Source organism: Sinocyclocheilus grahami, unplaced genomic scaffold (genome assembly GCF_001515645.1).
Source record: "Sinocyclocheilus grahami isolate Dianchi unplaced genomic scaffold, SAMN03320097.WGS_v1.1 scaffold324.1, whole genome shotgun sequence".
NCBI classification, from domain to species: Eukaryota; Metazoa; Chordata; class Actinopteri; order Cypriniformes; family Cyprinidae; genus Sinocyclocheilus; species Sinocyclocheilus grahami.
The window spans coordinates 1,632,624-1,652,791 of NW_015505503.1; the positions used below are offsets into that span (position 1 = coordinate 1,632,624).

Sequence of the window (20,168 nt, forward strand, 5' to 3'; positions counted from 1 at the left end):
TGTGAATGTGTGTGTGTGTGTGTGTGAATGTGTGTGTGTGTGTGTGTTTTGTGGGACCATCCCGCATAACACAGGCAGGGAGAGTTTCTGATGAAATACTCCGGAAATTGTCACTTATTAATAATGAACTATTCTATATGCTTTTCTAAAGTCTTAAAGTCAAATAAATTAAAAGCAGGTGTGGTGTAAGATCCAGGATTGCTATTATATAGAGAAGAGTTCATATAGTTGCCTACATTTCATATAACTGTTAGTGTTTGCAACAATTATCATGTGCACTGATGGTATCAGATGGTACTTTGATATTCATGTTTTGCTTCAAACAAGTTCTGCATGTTCTTACATGGTAATTATAATGTAATAATGCGTTTATGATTTGTAAGAAAGGGGAGTAGGCTTGTGACATCATGTTATATTGTTTCAGTAAACTGAAGATGGGTTTTGGTTGAAGAATTGTATTGAAATTCTGTGAAAATCATTCTGCTGTGCGCTGCATGCTGCATTGTGTGGAGAGCTGTATGAACACACAGGCCTTCAGTCCCGGATGAATGAGAAAAATCCCAATTATTCTGCCACTTTTACTTTCTGTCCCAGTGCCGACTGCAGAGACCATGTGCTGAGAGATGAATGGAGGAAAGCTGCTGTCATCCTGTTGGCTCATAATTCAGTCAGGAAATACTGCAATAGAGTGCAGAGAAGAATCACCTTAAAAATGCGTAAAAATGCACGAGTGTCATTGCATTTACATACAAAATATCATTTGTCATTTATTTAAAAAAAAAGATAAACTGATGAACTGATACACTAAAAAGTCCACTTAAAAAATAAGGAAGGGACATTAGTGAAGATTCTAAAATTCTAAAAGTTTTTTTTTTATATATATATATATATAAAGTAGTTGCAGAGAATATAATATTATAATGAAATAAAAGACAACTGTACTTACTGTACTTAAAGAGAGACACTTTCATGCCACATGTAAGTAGACTTTGTAATAATGTCAAATTAAATGTTATACTTTAAAGTTAAAATATTAAGTGTTTCAAAGAAAAGTATACACATTTGGTGTGTTGACTAACAAAGCATGTAAAGTACTTGATTATAATTTTAACTGTAATTGATATTACACTGAACAAAATTATAAACGCAACACTTTTGTTTTTGCCCCCATTTGTCATGAGCTGAACTCAAAGATCTAAGACTTTTTCTATGTACACAAAAGGCCTATTTCTCTCAAATATTGTTCACAGATCTGTCTAAATCTGGACATGTTTGGGATGCTCTGGATCGGCGTATATGACAGCGGGTTCCAGTTCCTGCCAATATCCAGCAACTTCGCACAGCCATTGAAGAGGAGTGGACCAACATTCCACAGGCCACAATCAACAACCTGATCAACTCTATGCGAAGGAGATGTGTTGCACTGCGTGAGGCAAATGGTGGTCACACCAGATACTGACTGGTTTTCGGACCCCCCCGGACCCCCCAATACAGTAAAACTGCACATTTTAGAGTGGCCTTTTATTGTGGCCAGCCTATGGCACACCTGTGCAATAATCATGCTGTCTAATCAGCATCTTGATATGCCACACCTGTGAGGTGGATGGATTATCTCGGCAAAGGAGAAGTGCTCACTAACACAGATTTAGACAGATTTGTGAACAATATCTGAGAGAAATAGGCCTTTTGTGTACATAGAAAAAGTCTTAGATCTTTGAGTTCAGCTCATGAAAAATGGGGGCAAAAACAAAAGTGTTGCGTTTATAATTTTGTTCAGTGTACATTTAAAGTTAATATGTTTGAAATGTACTCAATGGCAACTTCATCATTACAAATGTGTTTAGCTAAATGCATTTAATATAAACTGAAATTATAATACATTTTAATTGTTTTTTTCAATTGACATGCCAACAATTAAGTGTCCAAAAACCTAACATGTAATTCACACTTAAGCATATTCCTTTTAGATATAATATTGCTACTAAGCACTCTTTTTAAAAGTATGATAAAGTCACTTGAATTAATATTTTGTATCTAATTCAATGACATTCCAAAAGATTTTGGAGCCTCTGTTTTATAAAGATGTGACAGTGTTGCTCTTAAGGTAAATAATGCACTAGAGTGTCTTTCTTGTTCGTGTGTGTGTGTGGATGTAAGGCACCAGGGTGTCAATCCACTTCCTGCATTGCTAAATATAACATAAATCAGCCCAAACCGCCCAAGAGCCGTGGAGTCGCTCTGTGAGAATAGAGCTGGAGCCCGCTGCGCACCCCAGCAGTCCAGCACAGCCCTCAAAAAACATAATTACTCAAGTGAAAATGAGGAAAATAACCAACAATACACCAGCAGCAATTGTCTTCCTCTCCTCTGTGCTTGCTTTAACAAGATGCATTTATAATTTGTGAGCATCACAAACCCAGACACATACTGTGGGATGCTTGTCTGTAACTGATATTTTTACAGACAAATAAATTTTTATTGATTTTTATTAATTTTATTCTATTGAGCTGCTAAAGTGTTTTGGGTGGCAAACATAGTCATAAAAGTTAACTGTCTACTTGAGTACACTTAAATGGCCTTTTGTTTCATTAATATGTGACCCTGGACCACAAAATCAGTCATAAGTGTAAATATTTGGAAATTGAGATTTATACACCATCTGAATAAATAAGCTCTCCATTGATGTATGGTTTGTTAGGATGGGACAATATTTGGCCGAGATACAACTATTTGAAAATCTGGAATCTGAGGGTGCAAAAAAATCGAAATATTGAGAAAATCATCTTTAAAGTTGTCCAAATGAAGTTCTTAGCAATGCATATTACTAATCACAAATTTAGTGTTGATATATTTACAATAGGAAATTTACAAAATATCTTCATGGAACATGATCTTTACTTAATATCCTAATGATTTTTGGCATAAAAGAAAAAGCAATAATTTGACCCATACAGTGTATTTGTTGGCTATTGCTACAAATATCCCCCAGCGACTTAAGACTGCTTTTGTGCTCCAGGGTCACATATGATATTGTATGCACAGTTTTTAATGTAATACACTTTTAAGATTTGAAGTGCACTACAATTAAATGAACTGCTGATATGATCTACACTCAGCTACACTCAGATCAGTATGTGTTGTGTGGATGAGCGTGTGTCATCATGTGCTCTGATTGCAGATATGAGGACTTCCCAGTAAAACACTGACAAGCGAGAGGCATGTCAGCCTCATACATGTAATAGGGATTGTCCGCTTGTTGATCATAAGCCAAATTTCTTGCTTTCTGTCATGAATTGATCCTTATTCTTATGAATTCTGCGGATTTAAAGGAATAGTTCACCCAAAAAGGAAGATTTGCAGGAAATTTACTCACCCTCAGGCCATCCAAGATGTAGATGTTTCTTCATCAGATTTCGAGAAATGTAGCATTGCATCACTTGCTCAGCAATGGATGCTCTGCAGTGAATGGGTGCCGTCAGAATGAGAGTCCAAACAGCTGATAAAAACATCACAATAATCCACACTTGTGAAGTGAAAAGCTGTGTGTTTGTAAGAAACAAATCCCTCATCGAGATGTTTTTAACTTCAAACTTCCAGCTATGAGTCCTATCCATAATATTGCTTTCTCCAGTGGAAAAGTCATCTTGTCTGAATCAGGAGAGAAATATGCACAGATCAAGTGAAAGGGGTCCAAAACAGTTCATAAACAAGTCTGTGGATTTTGATGTGAGAGGACAACAGTGGATGGACTATATCTCTGTAGGAAGCGTTATTATGGATTATGGACTCATATTTTAGCCAGAAGAGATGGTTTAAAGTTAAAAACACACAGCCTTTCACTTCACAAGATGTTAACTGATGGACTGGAGTGGTGTGGATTATTGTGATGTTTTTTGTCAGCTGTTTGGACTCTCATTCTGACGGCACCCATTCACTGCAGAGCATCCATTGCTGAGCAAGTGATGCAATGCTACATGTCTACAAATCTGATGAAGAAACAAACTCGTCTGCATCTTGGACGGCCTGAGGGTGAGTAAATGTTCATTTTTGGGTGAACTATATGTGACTGTGTTAAACTTATCGAGCAGGACAGGCATGCAAACTGTCGCAAAAACATAAATATAAACACACACAGCGCCAAACGTCACCTTCACACCAGCCTGCGACACTTGAGCAAAACTTGTTAGAGTAAGTGAGTGGATTCTGTCTGACAGCTCGCGGCGCTCGCGCGTGTGTGTGTTCACTGGAGTAGAAGTGAGCAGATCTCTCAGTGGCAGATCAAATCACAACATCTCTCCTCTGAGGAGCCTCGTCCCTCTCTTCTCATTCTGTCCTCTTTTCTTGGTTCTTCAGGAGAGAAGTGTGTTTCTAAGTGCCATTATGCCATGGCATCTCTGGGCGCCTCCTTTGTGCAAATCAAATTCGATGACATCCTCTTCTACGAGAACTGCGGCGGCGGGAGTTTCGGGAGCGTGTATCGCGCCCGCTGGCTCTCGCAGGACAAAGAGGTGGCAGTGAAAAAGCTTCTGAAGATTGAAAAAGAGGTGGGAGTGAGAGTCGGCCGAGCTTTTCATACACATGCTTTAATTGTCAGTGTGATAATCATTTTAATTGCCTCTCTGTGTGTCGACTCCAGTCCAGGCAGCGCGATTACGCAGAGAGCTCTCACAGCGGCTTTTGTGAACTGAAATTCATAGACTATGTCTTTAAGAGAAAATTGTCACGTAATTAAGTCATATTAGTTTCAGCTGAGTGCAGTGTTTGTCTTTGGGGTGAAGTCTATTTACTTTTAAGTGCTAGAGTCATTATTGTCTTTGTTCTTCGCGTAGTGATTTTAGAGCGTAATGGCTTTGGTAGCGTTTGGGATTGTATCGTTTGGTCGGGAAAAAATAAAAAATTTGATGGAGGAACTAACTGCCTAAAAAGTTAGTAAAATCACTACTCCTTTCAAACGATTAATTGCGATTAATCGCATTCAAAATATAAGTTTTTGTTTACATAATATACAGTGGGTACGGAAAGTATTCATTTATTATGTATTTGTAAATACACACACATGCATGTGTTTATTTAAGAAAAATATGATGTTTATATATTAAATATATTTATATATATATATAATATAAATATTATATGAATATAAATTGATTCATGTAAATACATGTAAATATTTTCAAAATATATAGATGCATGTGTGTGTATTTATATATACATTATAAATATTCACAGTACACACTCATTATGTAAACAAAAACTTTTATTTTGGAAGCGATTATTCGCGATTAATCATTTGACAGCACTAAAAATCACACAAAAGTATCAGCAGTGATTGAATAAAACTTAACATTCATACGCTTCACTTCATATTAGTAGAGCTCTTCCAAAATAGTTTTTTTAATTTGTTCAAATCTCATGTGGTCATATTTGATACATCAGGCTTTTAGGAGAATCTGTAGCTCATACTCGAGGAGCAGAAAGACACCTCAAGTTTATTCAGAGACCCAAACTGAGCAGTTGCTGATATTTATATGATCAAATTATGAAATTCTGCTTGTAATGCATCTCAATGATCTTTACAACAGTATAAAAGTTTGTTTGCATAAAATGCATATACATATCAGTTGTTACTCTACATTTTCCAGTAATGTGTCTTAATAAGATGCTAGTTTTATGATCAGAGCTCTGTAGTTTTTAGCATATAATGCAATACAATGATGCAAAAGCCTGTTGTACCATATACTCACATTTGAAAATATTTTTTCTAAGAAATTATGTTTGGAGCATGAAGTAAGCGTAAGTTGCTTCAGTCCAGTTCATTTCTAACAATATGAAAGTTACTCTTACATTTACTTTATAAAAATCGATAAAGATTTCACAGCAAAAAAGACGTGACTAAAGACGAAAAAGACGAAACCTGACAGTTTTACAATTTTACTAAAAATAAGTTAAAAAGTATAAACGATCAATCAGACGACAGAAGGCATGTTGTAAATTGCATACAACAGGTTTATCGTCAAAGTTTTGATCATTGTTACGACCTCTAGGGGTTAGCCGTAACAGAAAAAGGAGATGCCAAATAAACAATTTTCTTTTCTTTTAATGGGAGTATTTTCAGGGGCAGACAATGCCAAAACAATAAACAAAAAATACTTTTCTTTGACAACTAAATAACCTCAAACGGAAATAAAGAAAACAAAATACAAGCCAAATTCCTTACCTCCCTCAACCATAAACAAAGTGAAAAAAACAAATAATACATATAAATAAAATGGCGTCTAACCCCCTGCGTCCCTTAATTGGCAAACTAATATTTACAAGAATATTTACAAAGTTATTTACAAAGTTTCAGGGCGTACACACAGCAGAATCAGAATACAAATCGTAGACAAGACAAGCAATGTTCAGATAAACAGGGGTTTTAGAATTTGATCTTACAATAACAAACACTAAACAGATTCAATCCACTCAGAATATCTCTCTCTCTCCGGTACGACACTCTTTCACAACCAAACGACAACGACGACGACGGCGATACAAACAATAGCAGGAACCAGTTAAACAGACCGCTAGCGAAACACAACAGTACGATGAAGTCAACGAGGCCCAGAGGCAGAAGACGAGTGTTTGGGGGCGGTCCTTAAATCTGGGTAGGGTGTCACCATCACCAATCACCATCTCCAGCTGGTTAACAGAGGCCACACCCATCTGGAACACAAACATGTCTACACACACGAGCAGAGAGATCAAATACATATACACTATCTTAAGGTCATAACATCATGGTGATAATTTAGAGACCTTAGAAATGTGTGTATCAAAAATGACACAGTAGGCTTTATGGGGTTAAATTGTTATGCTAACAGTGCCATTATTTGCAATGACGCATTTTTGTATTAAATTAGGAAGGAATGCAGATATATTGAATACTTAACATGAATATTTTCTCTTTTTGATATTGTTGTATTTTTTTGTGTTGGCTGTATTTCCAGGCAGAGATTTTAAGTGTTCTCAGTCATCGAAACATCATCCAGTTTTATGGAGCGGTTCTGGAAGCACCTAACTATGGGATCGTTACAGGTCAGTCTAACATGACTCGTCACTCTGAAACGCAGCATTTATTAGTGTCTGTGAGGCAGGGCTGTAGTCATGTTCCGCAAACATGCTTTTTTATTATTATCCACAATCTTCTGCAATTAATTCAGCTGGAATGATTAACATACAGACTCCATTCAGACTTTTTTTGGTAGATAATTTCAGTCTGAATAATTTTCTTTTTATTTACTTGTTTCTGTTTTTCTTTTCTGTTTATTTACATTTTATTTTCTTTGCTTTTCTTTATTTACAGCTCTCTTTATCTGTCTATATTGCATCATATTCATTTCTGTCTCTGTCTAATGATTAGTTTTTGTGTTTGCTGACTTGGAAGCACTGGCACTTCCTTCAGGAAATGCTAATTTCTCAGTTTATCTCAGATTGGTTCTGTTTGCTTTTGGATTATAATAAGCAAAAAACTGTAATGAACAAATATCCTCAGTTTATTTTTCTTCAGCATGTCTGGGATGAGTTACTGGCCTCTGGTTTGTTGAATCACACAATGAAATGGCCACACTTTATAATAAAGTTACATTTGTTAACATTAGGTTAAATTAAATGGTTAACATAAATTACTTCTGGAGCATTTATTAATCTTATTAATCTTAAATTGTATCTGTTAATATTATTTAATGGACCTGAGCTAACATGGACTAACAATGAACAGTATATATACACACACACAAATGATTTTCTTATTTGTGTCAGCATGTTTCAACCATATATAAAAATAATTATTACTGTACATATTAAAAATGTTTATTTTTAAATAAATCATAGAATGATGAAATCCCACAACTTTTGTCCCATATATCAAGAACGAGTAACTGTCAGGTCTAGGGCTGTCAGATTGGCTGAAAAACTAAATTCGAATTTTGTACTTAAATATTATCAAAATGTTAATTATATTCGAATTTAAAATGCATAATTTCAGTTAGGGTGAAGAAAAGCTTTTGGCTTCTCTTCTGAGGCCACAAGAGGGCGCATCGAGCAAAATATTACTAATGCACGTTTATTCAAAGCATAAGATAATCGCATAATGTTTAAAATAATGTTTATAAACCAATTATAATTAATTAAGTTGCTTAAACAACTATAAACAAAACATCATGTATGTATTCATAGTTTAATTCAAAGGGCTGAAAGCCAATCACACAGAGTACATTTTACATTAAAAAAAAAAACGCCATAAAGTCTCGATATATGGTTTTTTTTTTTCAAAGTTAAACTTGCATTAATTTTACATGGCTTTCTAAACATGCGGCTCTTTTGTGCGAGATGCGAGTGCAACGCTGATAGATGTCCCTCTAGAAAATGCACAAAATATGTGATCTGTGTGAACGGCTTGGTTTCAGTTTTGATGTAAACAAGATCTTCTCCGCATTGATGTTCTCTTTTTCCGCAATATTTTTAATGAACAACGCAGCAGCGCCGCATCTAGTGGCTTCAACTGGATAGGCTAACAAAAGCATTATAATGCAACGACACTTGCATCGTCATCGCATCTCGTGCGCCACTGATAAGGCTGCCTCATTAAAATTCGAATGCAACGTTCTTGCTTTCAAATGTGGAATTTTATTTTAAATTCAACGAATATTCGAAATTCGAGTTTTTATTTGACAGCCCTAGTCAGGTCTTAATGAGCTAGATTTATGTAATGCTGTTTCTTCATGACACTCAGTGCATGTCAAACTCAAATCTCTGTCATGGTCTGGTTCTGCTGTGCTGAGTGAGTGTGACTCAAATGAATCTGCAGTGATTGTAAACGATCATAAAGCGCTGTGTAAAGAGTCTTTGGTATGCAGTACTGAGAGACTATTGAGTCTCTCTTTATGAAAAGTAAACGTAATAAGAGCAGGTCAAGGTGCTGTTTATGACCAGCTCAGCCTTGTCAGTGAGGCTATTAATTTCCCCTCTCTCTGTGCGTATCTCTGTTTGAACCTGATAATCTGACCATTATATGATGATGTGTACTCACAGTGACCTAGAGCAAAGCTAAACATACAGTATTCATGAATATTAACAGATGCAGTCTGCAGTCATACGTTAGAGGCATGCGTCTGTATTTGAGTAGTTTGCATTCTTTTGGGAACACTATTTGTGTGTGTATATATATATATATATATATATATATTAGTGCTGTCAAACGATTAATCGCATCCAAAATAAATGTTTTTGTTTGCATAATATACTGTATGTGTGTGTTCTGTGTATATTTATTACGTATATATATAAATACACACACATACAGTATGTATTTTGAAAATATTTACATGTATTTACATGTCTATATTTATATTCATATCATTTATATTATAAATAAATATATTTATTATATATACATAACATTTTTCCTGAAATATATACATGCATGTGTGTGTGTATTTATATATAGACATATTAAATATACACATACATTTATTATGTAAACAAAAACTTTTATTTTTTATGCGATTAATCGTTTGACAGCACTAATATATATATATATATTATTAAGGAAATATATATAATATATTATTATTTCTGGAAAAAAACAAATCAGCAAGATTGTATTTAATTGACCAAAAGTTACATTTATCACACACAAATATCGATAATAATAACAACATTGATAATAATAAGATACAAGTTAATCAGTATATTAGAATGCCTTCTGAAGGACCATGTGACACTGAGGACTGGAGTAAATACTACTAAAAATTCAGCTTTGTATCACAGGGTTAAATTAAATTTGAAAATATACTTTAAAAAAAATTTTTTTTTTTACCAAAATTATTGAAAATATTTATTACTGAGAGAGCTGCACATCAGTTCGTTGCAAGAGGAGATAAAGATGCCTCTCCTCTGTTGTCAGTAATGTTGAATTTATGATGAAATAACTCTAAAATTAGGTGTGTCTTGAAAGGGGGTCAAAGTCCATAGCTAAGAGAGCTCTGATATGTTTGTTTTTTCAGCAAACAGTGAATGTTTTACCAAAATTATTGAAAATATTTATTACTGAGAGAGCTGCACATCAGTTCGTTGCAAGAGGAGATAAAGATGCCTCTCCTCTGTTGTCAGTAATGTTGAATTTATGATGAAATAACTCTAAAATTAGGTGTGTCTTGAAAGGGGGTCAAAGTCCATAGCTAAGAGAGCTCTGATATGTTTGTTTTTTCAGCAAACAGTGGTGTCAGAGTTTGAAATTATTTTAATATTTCATATTTTAACTTATGATCTGTTGCCTGATGCCTTTAAACACGTACTATGCCATGCAAATATGTTACATTACAGTTGTTTCCTCCTGTCCTGTGTGCCGTAGATGTGAGTGTTTGTTGGTGTTTGCTTATATAACTGATTACATGTAATCTTATGCGGCGTTAGAATTTTCCAGATTATTTTAGAAGATGTCATTGAGCTCAGAACAGGATATGGCACAGTACTTGATGACTAATACTAGTACTGTAGTACATGATGCCCCACAGCAGTGTATGTAAAACTACTGCCCAATACAAGATTTACTAGTTTTCATAGAGGTTTTTTGCATTTTAATTTACATTCTGTACATGTGTGTGTTTGTGTTATGGTAGAGTACGCCAGCGGTGGATCTCTGTTCGACTATCTGTCCAGCGCTGAGAGTGAAGACATCAGTATGAAGCAGATTATGACCTGGGCAATGGACATCGCTAGAGGTGTTATATATACAAAAAAAGAGTGATTGAATGCACAACAAAACACACTTACAGTGGAAGTAGTGCTGGGCGGTATACCGGTTCATACCGAATACCAGTGATTATTTTTGTTATGATATGAATTTTTAAAATCCCGCAATACTGGTGTAGGTCGCTTAAACAACGTTGGGAACGCGACACTGTTTGAAAGGGGTCCCTTTTCACTGTTGCACTGTGGTGAGGGCACAGCTGTATGTGTTACTAAGCGTGAAAGCTCAGAAACTGAAGCTGTAGAACTAATAGAACGTGATGACACAGAAGAACTCATCCACAATATCCACATTGACCGCCACAAATATCCCCCGCCCCCTGCCATCAGCTCCCGCGTCTCACACACACGAGCGCGACTTTAGCACTACATTTAGCAACTTTCAGACCCTTTTAGCGGCTTTTTTCCATAGAATATTCATACTAGCGACTTTTTTGGATAAAGCTTAGCTATGGTTCAGTTGGAAGATTTCGCCAGTGCTGTCCCGCGAACGCGAGGTCTGACTTTCCCGGAGAAGTGTCGCCTCTCTCGGCGTCTGTTCTGTGCAGCGAGCGGCAGAGAAGCAGCACACCGCAGCCGACTCGTCAATAAATGAGTACAAAACAGCGTTTTCAAGCACCTGTCGCTTACTGATTGTTTGGAATTATAAATATGAGCGTAGTTCGTCTGTTAATATCACATGCACTTTTTTGTTTGTTGTTTTTTTTAGTTTGTTACTCAGACGCAGACAGTGCGCTGCATGAGACTAAAAAGTAATATAGCCAAAACAATCTTTAGTGTAGATGCATGTTAATTTTATCAGATGATGCCACGATTATAAATGAGTGACTCCTGGTTAACATGTATTAAAAGGGGTCGTGTTTAGTCACTATTTAGTGGTATTTTTTGACAATATTCAGTCATCATGACAGTAAAATAGGGCATTCTAAGTCTATATACTGCAGTATTTCTTCTCTCAATCAGTAGAAAATATGGTTAACACCCGGTCATGCATGAAAAAAAAATACCGCCATGTACCGTTAAACCGGTATAATTTTGAAAAATACCGTGATATTAATTTTTCGTCATACTGCCCTGCACCAAGTGGAAGCCTAGCAGAAATGGTTACATTGTTTTAAAAATAGAATCATAAGGACTAGGGATGTGCGCCACAACAAATTTCACTAATGTTTAAGCGGAAAGTTTGTAATAGACTAGTCGACTATAGCAAGCCAATAAAATAAGCTTAATTGCTGTATGCTAGTCTGACATGGCCTACACAAAACGTTTCAGATTTCAAGATTTCGTTGACTAGTTGGCAAGTCTCGCACGTCCCTAATAAGGACAAGAACACATTCATACTTAGTGGAGACCAGTCTCCCATCCTGGTCACGCTGGTGTGGTTTTGTGATTTTAGTGGGTTTTTGGTGCTTTTTGGGTTTTAAACTAGTGAAGGCCAGCATGGCTGTTCCTCTGACCGGACTTGACCTGTAAGAGGAAACAAACTGTTTACATTCATGTTTGTGCCTCTTGAAGAAACACTGAGAATCTGACGCATGAACTGCGCTCTGACATTTGCCTTCACATACTCGTGTGAAATATGTTGCCGTGTTTGCGTTTACATTACACATGGTAGTATGACGCTGGTGTGATATAATCAGTGGCCAATCTTGTCTGTGCAAAGTTATATCTAATCGGTCAAATCTGCTAGAAATGGACCCGTTTGCTTTCAGTCTGTATTCATAAATCACTGTTTACATGGATCAAACGACACCAGACAAGAATTGAGAGCATAATGTTTAACCACAAGTTTGGAAAAGGTCATAAGCACACTAACAAAAATACAAGCTTCACATTTCTGCGTTTAAATGTGGCCTCCATTGTAAGTGCACTACTCTAAGCACATTTACTGTGTGTTTATATACACTGAGAAACATGGGTAGCAACAGATGTTGTTGTTTTAATGATTACTATTACAAAATCAAACTCTGCTCTTTCTCATTTTGTGTGTTTTCTCTTATAGGCATGCATTATCTGCACGCCGAGGCCCCGTTAACAGTCATTCACAGAGACCTCAAGTCCCGAAATGGTTTGTGGAATAATTAGTTACATGTAATGGAGTTACATAATTTAATTACAAAATAAATGTAACTGGGTAACACTTTATTTTAAGGTGTCCTTGTTACACGTTACATGTACTTACTATTATAATAACAATAAATTATGCATAATTACATGCAAGTAACCCCTAATCCTAACGCTAACCATATATAAAGTGCACAAGTCAATTAATATTACTTAGTACTTAAATGTATAAGTACACTGTAACAAGGACACCTTAAAATTAAGTGTAACTAATCAATGTCAGTTACGGAGAAAACTTGTGTAAAATTAAATTATTATAATCTAAATTCAAGTGAAGAAGGACTTTGAAAGTCTGACAGTAATCAGTGTTGAGTAGCACTGCTGTAAGTTTAACTCTGCCTGCTTTAAATGTTTGAAAATGATTAACAGTTGAAAACCTTTGTTAGAAATTTAGAAAAGTAATCAAAAAGTAATCCAATGTAATCAGTTACATTACTTTAATAAAGTAATTGAAATAGTTGCACTACTTATTACATGTTGAATAGGGTAACTTGTAATCTGTAACATATTACATTTCCAAAGTGACCTTTCCCAACACTGGTAACTTTTGTAAAAAAAATTAACAAATAAAAAAATAAAGGCCGTTTGTGTATTTTTGATGCTGTATTTTCTCTGACCTGGTCAACTTGTGTTTTCATTCCAGTTGTGTTGACAGCAGATTCAGTACTCAAGGTACGTGATGACTGTCTGTTCATATGTAAAGATTCAGGCTGTCTTTTATTAGTTAAACATGAAAAGTTAACCCTTAATCTGCTGATTAATTGGATTCTCCATGTCCTCAGATCTGTGATTTCGGGGCGTCTAAGTTTCAGTCTCACACCACCCACATGTCTCTGGTGGGCACGTTTCCCTGGATGGCCCCTGAAGTCATCCAGAGCCTCCCAGTGTCTGAGACCTGCGACACATACTCGTACGGAGTGGTGAGTGTGTGAACATCAACGACAATGCTTCTGGCTGCTCGCACGCACTGAAAAAAGTCAAAACTCAGTCAAAACACCAGACTGTTGATGTGCAGAACACATACTACATATCTTTTAAAAATTGTATTATTATTATTTAGTGCTGTCAAACGATTAATCGCGATTAATCACATCCAAAATAAAAGTGTTTGTTTACATAATATATGTGTGTGTACTGTGTGTTGTGTATATTTATTATGTATATATAAATACACACATATACAGTGTATATTTTGAAAATATTTATATGTATATATTTATAATCATATAATTTATATCATATATAAATATATATAATATATAAAAATAACATATTTTGCTTAAATATATACATGCGTATACATAATAAATATACACAGTACACACACATACATTATGTAAACAAAAACTTTTATTTTGGATGCAATTAATCGCGATTAATCGTTTGACAGCACTAATATTATTATCATTATTATTTTCATAGTCCATGACATAAAATGTGATGCATATAAAAAAAGACATCCCAATAAACATTAAGGACATATATGGTCTTTACTTAGTAAGTGATCTAAATTAAACATTAATTAACATGTTTTTAGTTTGACATATTATCGCTAATTTATCCTTTGTTTTTGGTTGTAAAAGTTGTAAAAAGCCGAACATATTATATTGAGCCATATTTTGGCTTATGACTATATTGATTAAGTATGTTACATGGTCTTTACAATAAATAATCTTCTTTGCATAAATGTTTTTTTGGTTTTAGGGAAATACATTTTTTTATTAAATAAATCAAATTAAGTAAATCAAAATACCATCAACCATCAATATAATTTGAGAAAAACTAATACATTTGGCTGTAAAAATGTATAGTTTTTTTTTTTGAGTGTGCTTGCACTTTGTAGTCAGTTGGTCGATGCATTGGATCTGTTGGCACAGATCTGTATCATATAGCTGTGAATAACACGTGGGTTTCTTTCAGGTCCTGTGGGAGATGCTGACTCGTGAAGTTCCCTTCAAAGGTCTGGAGGGGCTGCAGGTGGCCTGGCTGGTGGTGGAGAAGAGCGAGGTAAAGGGAGTTTCTCTCAGCCGAGTGACTGATGAAGTGTCTGCAGCAGTTGTGGTTTATGACATGTTTCATGTGTGTTTTGCAGAGGCTGACGATTCCCAGTAGCTGCCCGGCCAGTTTCGCCTGTCTGATGAGAAGCTGCTGGCTGACAGAACCGAAAGTAAGACAACAAATTAGAGGTCTGCTACCCGAAACCCGAAAGTATTTCGGGACCCGTCGGGCTCGTGTCGGGTTCAGGTTAATGTTTAATGAATAGCTTCGGGTTCGGGTCGGGCTCGGGTTTATAGATAAACTAAAACTATATTCAGGCTAAGTTGCTTTCATAGACGCACGCACACACATTATTGCACACGACAACACAGCACGGAAACTTTTATTAGTAAAATAGCTTCGACAGGCTACTGACTCGCAACGCTAAAAGCCTTAACTGACTAAAATGACCATAATTTGCACGATGGAAGAATTGTCGTCTTGTCGTATACAACCAAATGTAACTGTGCTGCTCGGGTCGGGTCAGATGATCTCGGGTATGGGCCGGGTTCGGGCTTCACTTTAAAGCCTGTGCAGACCTCTACAACAAATACACACGTTTACCTTGATGTGTCAATTAGGTCACGTTGTTACGGGGCTGACGAGACGTGAGACGTGCGGATCCATATGCAAGCTTTATTTTGGAAAAGACAGTGACGTGGTCATGAAACAGGCATGGATCAGATAAAGGCAGACAGGTATATGGCGGGCAAAACACAAGAATAATCCGGGCTAGCGTGGGTCAACGATTGGCAGACAGAGTCACAGGGGCAAGGCTAAAAGGGAGAAATCCAGGAAAACAGGCGAAGATCAAAACCGGAGAAACGGCTAAGGCTAAGGCAGGGAAACAAATGAGGGCTCTGTAGAGTAGCTATCTGGAGATATGTGCTAAACAATACTCAGCAGCGGGAAGGGATCAGAGTGAGTGTTAAATAGTGAGGGAGTGATATGAAACAGCTGGGTGCAATCAGTGTTAACAGATGTGTGCAATCCGTGCTGAGTGCAATCCGTGCAATGAATGATGGGATATGTAGTCCGGGGTGATGTGCAACAGTGTGTAGTGCGAGAGTCAATGAAATTGGAAAGGGTGACCTCTGATGGCTAGCAGAAGGAAGTTCATGGACCGGATTCGTGACACACGTCATTGATTACGACCACAGACTGTATGTAAAATGTAGTAAGGTTTCACAGAATAAAACAGAGCAAATAAAATGTAATGATATTAATAAAAACAGTATTCTTCCACCAAACAATGTAGCTCCTCAGAATCAGTTGTGGTTGCAACAAAGTGGCTGCAGAGCAACACACAGACATAAACAAAGGTGTGTGTTTGTAGAGTAATTTACAACAGCGTCGAACGCGGCTCAACCAATCAGAATCAAGGACCGGAACTATCCGTTTTATAATACAAATTTTTATTTGATGCACCCTTTTGGTGTTCCAACCCTGTATTAATTGATTTCTTCTGTGTAACATGAAGAATTTTAAAGAAATGTTTCGTTCGTACAGTAGAAGTCGAAGCTTACCACAAGTGATTGGTTACCAACAAAATATTGCTTCCGAATGTTTTTGAATGTTCCACAGAAGAAAGAAAGTCATTCAGGATTTGAACGACACCTGAAGAGACAAGTCAATCAACTCTTCTTATAGTCAAATACAGTATAAATTGTATGCAAACATACAATGAACCTACGATAAATTACATACATTACAAAGCATTAGCAGTAATTATACTAATACAGTAATTATGCAGTGCTTAAGTAGACTGGTATTTACTAAGCGTTAAGGTGAAATGCATTAATGCATGAATAATAGATAAGACATGCTGTTTGCTCAGGGCGTTAATAACTGCTGTCTTTATTAATAAATGTCTCTTATCCTGACATTTTTAATTCATCCAATCAAAGTTAATTCCAGGGCTTGTTTTCTCCGTCTCAGTTTCATCTCCTCTGAACACTCACACTCATTCTAGAGAGCTTCATAAATTCACGTTTGCTGGCGCTGACGTCACACACTGTACAGGACAGCATCATAGCACACAGCGGTATCGTATGGACGTTTCTACCGTTCATTAAGTTTATGACAGCTTACGAATGTTTAATTGAAAAAGCTGTTAATGTGTCACGGCCTACTGACTGTATGGTCAACCTTACAAGCCCTTGTGAAAAAAGAAGTGCAATTAGTTTAATTGAAAGTGCACTTGTAGTGTACTTCGAACCTTAAAAGTGCATTTAAAAAAAAAGCACTTTCTATTATAATATTAATGAAAAAAGGCCACTTAAGTGTTAAAGATGACTAACACACTTAAGTGCACTTTTGTCAATTTTGCTAATTAACTTTGTAATAATGTCTAATTAAAAGTTTTGCTTTAAAATACATTGTTTTAATGATCTTTTGATATTTTTTTAAAGAAGTACACTTATTTTGATGTGTTGACTAACATAATAAAGCACTTGTAAAGCCCTTGATTATACTTCTGAGTGTAATTCAATATTACATTTGATCTGTTTTCATCCTTACAGATGTGTAATTACAGATATATTTAAATACGTGACATACAAGGTTTAACAGAAATGACATTAAAGCATAGTTGAGTTGATCATAAAGGCTTGTCAGTACAATAGAAGTAATTATGAAATTACACATAAAGATGTACTCGAGTCCTACCCGGATGGGCCATTAAGTCACTCTAAAGTTCAGCAAATTGTGTTTAACAGAACATGAAATTATGATACATTTTAACTTAATTGCAATTCATATTATTTCCATGAGAAGAACTCTTTTTAAAAGTATACTAAAGTCTGCTTCATTAGTTTTTTCACTATAGGGAGAGTTTTGATGTAGTGTTGTTTATTGATCGCATGAGCCAATTATCAATTTATAAATGTTTATAGTGTTTTAGAAGAGTTGAGCGTGTCAGAAATGCTCTGTGGTTTTAATGAAGCTGTTGTGATGTTGTTGTAGGACAGGCCGCTGTTCAAACACATCTTGTCCACGCTGGAGTCCATGTGGAGCGACAGTCACTTAACTGAGGAGTGCAACACTTTCCTGCACAATAAAGCAGAGTGGAGGTACAGTAACTCACCAGTGATTACACCAATATCAATATCATATGCCTGCCATGTATTTTTTTTTGCATTACTTCGTTGCACAAAAATGCACATTTTTATTTTCAAATTCATTTTTTAAAGAATTTTTTTTTATGGTATAATATAATCTAATATAATATAAAATAATACTGTTAATTTCAATTTAATTTCAAACTACCATGCATGTGCCTTCACACATTTTGTGCACTGGTGGTCTAGAAAGGTCTGGGTGTTTGATGCTATATTAAGACTGGACGTGGGCCAGAATACAGGGACAAGAGGTTCCTGTCCCTCCCTACAGCTAAACAGAGTCAGAGAAACAGCGAAAGAAGAGAAGAGACGTGATGTGTCGAAAAGGGGAACTGAGGACATGTGGATGTGAAATTTCAACAGCATCTGTCAGAAAAGAAACAGACAAGGAAATCAATCACACAGGGAAGTTTGGAGTTGGAATGGAGCAAGTAGGGGGTGGGGCTAAACGAAAGGGGCGGTCCTAATGGGAGGAGTTCCTTTTATAAATAACTGTAGTCTGGAGAGAATGTGCAGCTCCCTCTGGTGATGAAATACGATATTACAAATGAACAATGACTCAGGCTTGACTGCGCACACCTATAATTAAAGAAAGGCCACTAAATGTTGCCGACCAGCTGAGAAAATGTCTTTCCTTTAGGTGCATTTATGCCGTCTTGAGAATAAAGACAATATTCAGCCATTATTCTTCCATAACATTTCAGAGCTTTGTTGTGAAATCAGCATAGAAAAATAACAATTTCTTCAAAACACCATGTAGCCATTTGTTAGAGCACTTGGAAACATATTTTAATAAAAAAATACATACTTGTGAGTAACAGTACAGACACCGTGTGTGTCTGAAATGGGACATTTGTATACAGGTTATGAGCATTATTAGTGCTTTTTTTTTTTTTGTAACATATTTGAACTCAACTTTCTTAATATTTTTTGTCTTTGAATAAAGTGTTTTTTTTTCTGTTGTTCTGGCCCCAAAGTCAAGTGAAATGTATAATTATATTGCTAAAATTCTTAGTCTAATCCAAAAGTGAGAGTGTTGTCAAAGCAAAGAAATAAGTAATGTTAAAATGTTACAAAATAATTTATTATTTAAAGTAATGATAATCAACAGTAAGTGTTTTTTTTCGTGATATTTTTGCCCTAAACGCCAGAGGAATTTTATGTTGTAAAATTGTCAATGTACAACAAAAGTGTGACTGGTTAAAAAATCGAAAGCAATAAATAAAAAAAAATAATCTATTTATTTTAGTGCTGTCAAATCGATTATTCGCAATTAATTGCATCCATAATAATAGTTTGTGTTTACATAATAAGTCTTCTGTGTATATTTATATGGATAAATAAACATACGCACATGTATGTATGTATATATTTAAAAAAATATTTGTAATATATATTGATATTTATATATAATATAAATCATGTATAAATATAAATATGTGTGTGTGGAAATATTTCTTAAATATATACATATGTGTGTGTGCTACATATAAATATACTCAGAACACACATATATCATGTACAAACTATTATTTTGAATGCGATTAATCGATTTGACAGCACTAAATTATTTACATCTCCATATCAATGTATACCACATTATGCAAAGAATATTTGGGTATGTTCTCATTAAATAGTGGTGTGATGTTAATGAATATAATGGGTTTTGTGTGAGCAGGTGTGAGATCGAGGCGACTCTAGAGCGTCTGAAGCGGCTGGAGAGAGATCTGAGCACCAAAGAGCAAGAGCTGAAAGAAAGAGAGAGACGGCTAAAGATGTGGGAGAGAAAGCTCATCGAGCAGTCCAACACACCGGTGAGTCTCTGTCTGTCTCTTACTGCAGCTCACGGAGGACTTGACTCATCGCTCTAACATAAAGTCAATCTGAATCACTTCTGTCATGCTTTAGGGGGCCGTTCAACATATTGCGTCTTTTGCACGCTCAAGTTCGTTATTTCAAATGTAGACGCGCGGCAGGCACGCTCATAATGGAAGCAGACGCGCTCATTTGTTCCAGGTGCTTCTGCGCCACACAGTGGTAAACATGGCCTTGTCCCAACTTTTTTGAGATGTGTTGATGCCAAAACATTTCAACTTT

The 20,168-nt window shown here is 35.8% G+C and overlaps 1 protein-coding gene across 1 annotated transcript in view; it reads left to right on the forward strand.

The window, feature by feature from the left end:
* The window catches only part of LOC107602297 (mitogen-activated protein kinase kinase kinase MLT-like), a 20,647-nt gene extending 705 nt beyond the window's left edge, over positions 1 to 19,942 (forward strand). Inside the window, exons 2-11 of the mRNA XM_016294757.1 lie at positions 4,354 to 4,544; positions 6,990 to 7,077; positions 10,662 to 10,763; positions 12,794 to 12,859; positions 13,559 to 13,587; positions 13,698 to 13,835; positions 14,836 to 14,922; positions 15,008 to 15,082; positions 17,917 to 18,023; positions 19,750 to 19,942. Of these exons, the coding sequence (XP_016150243.1) occupies positions 4,386 to 4,544; positions 6,990 to 7,077; positions 10,662 to 10,763; positions 12,794 to 12,859; positions 13,559 to 13,587; positions 13,698 to 13,835; positions 14,836 to 14,922; positions 15,008 to 15,082; positions 17,917 to 18,023; positions 19,750 to 19,942 (1,044 nt within the window). The 5' untranslated portion in view covers positions 4,354 to 4,385. The remainder of the gene's footprint in view (positions 1 to 4,353; positions 4,545 to 6,989; positions 7,078 to 10,661; positions 10,764 to 12,793; positions 12,860 to 13,558; positions 13,588 to 13,697; positions 13,836 to 14,835; positions 14,923 to 15,007; positions 15,083 to 17,916; positions 18,024 to 19,749) is intronic.
* The last annotated feature ends 226 nt before the right edge of the window (positions 19,943 to 20,168 follow it).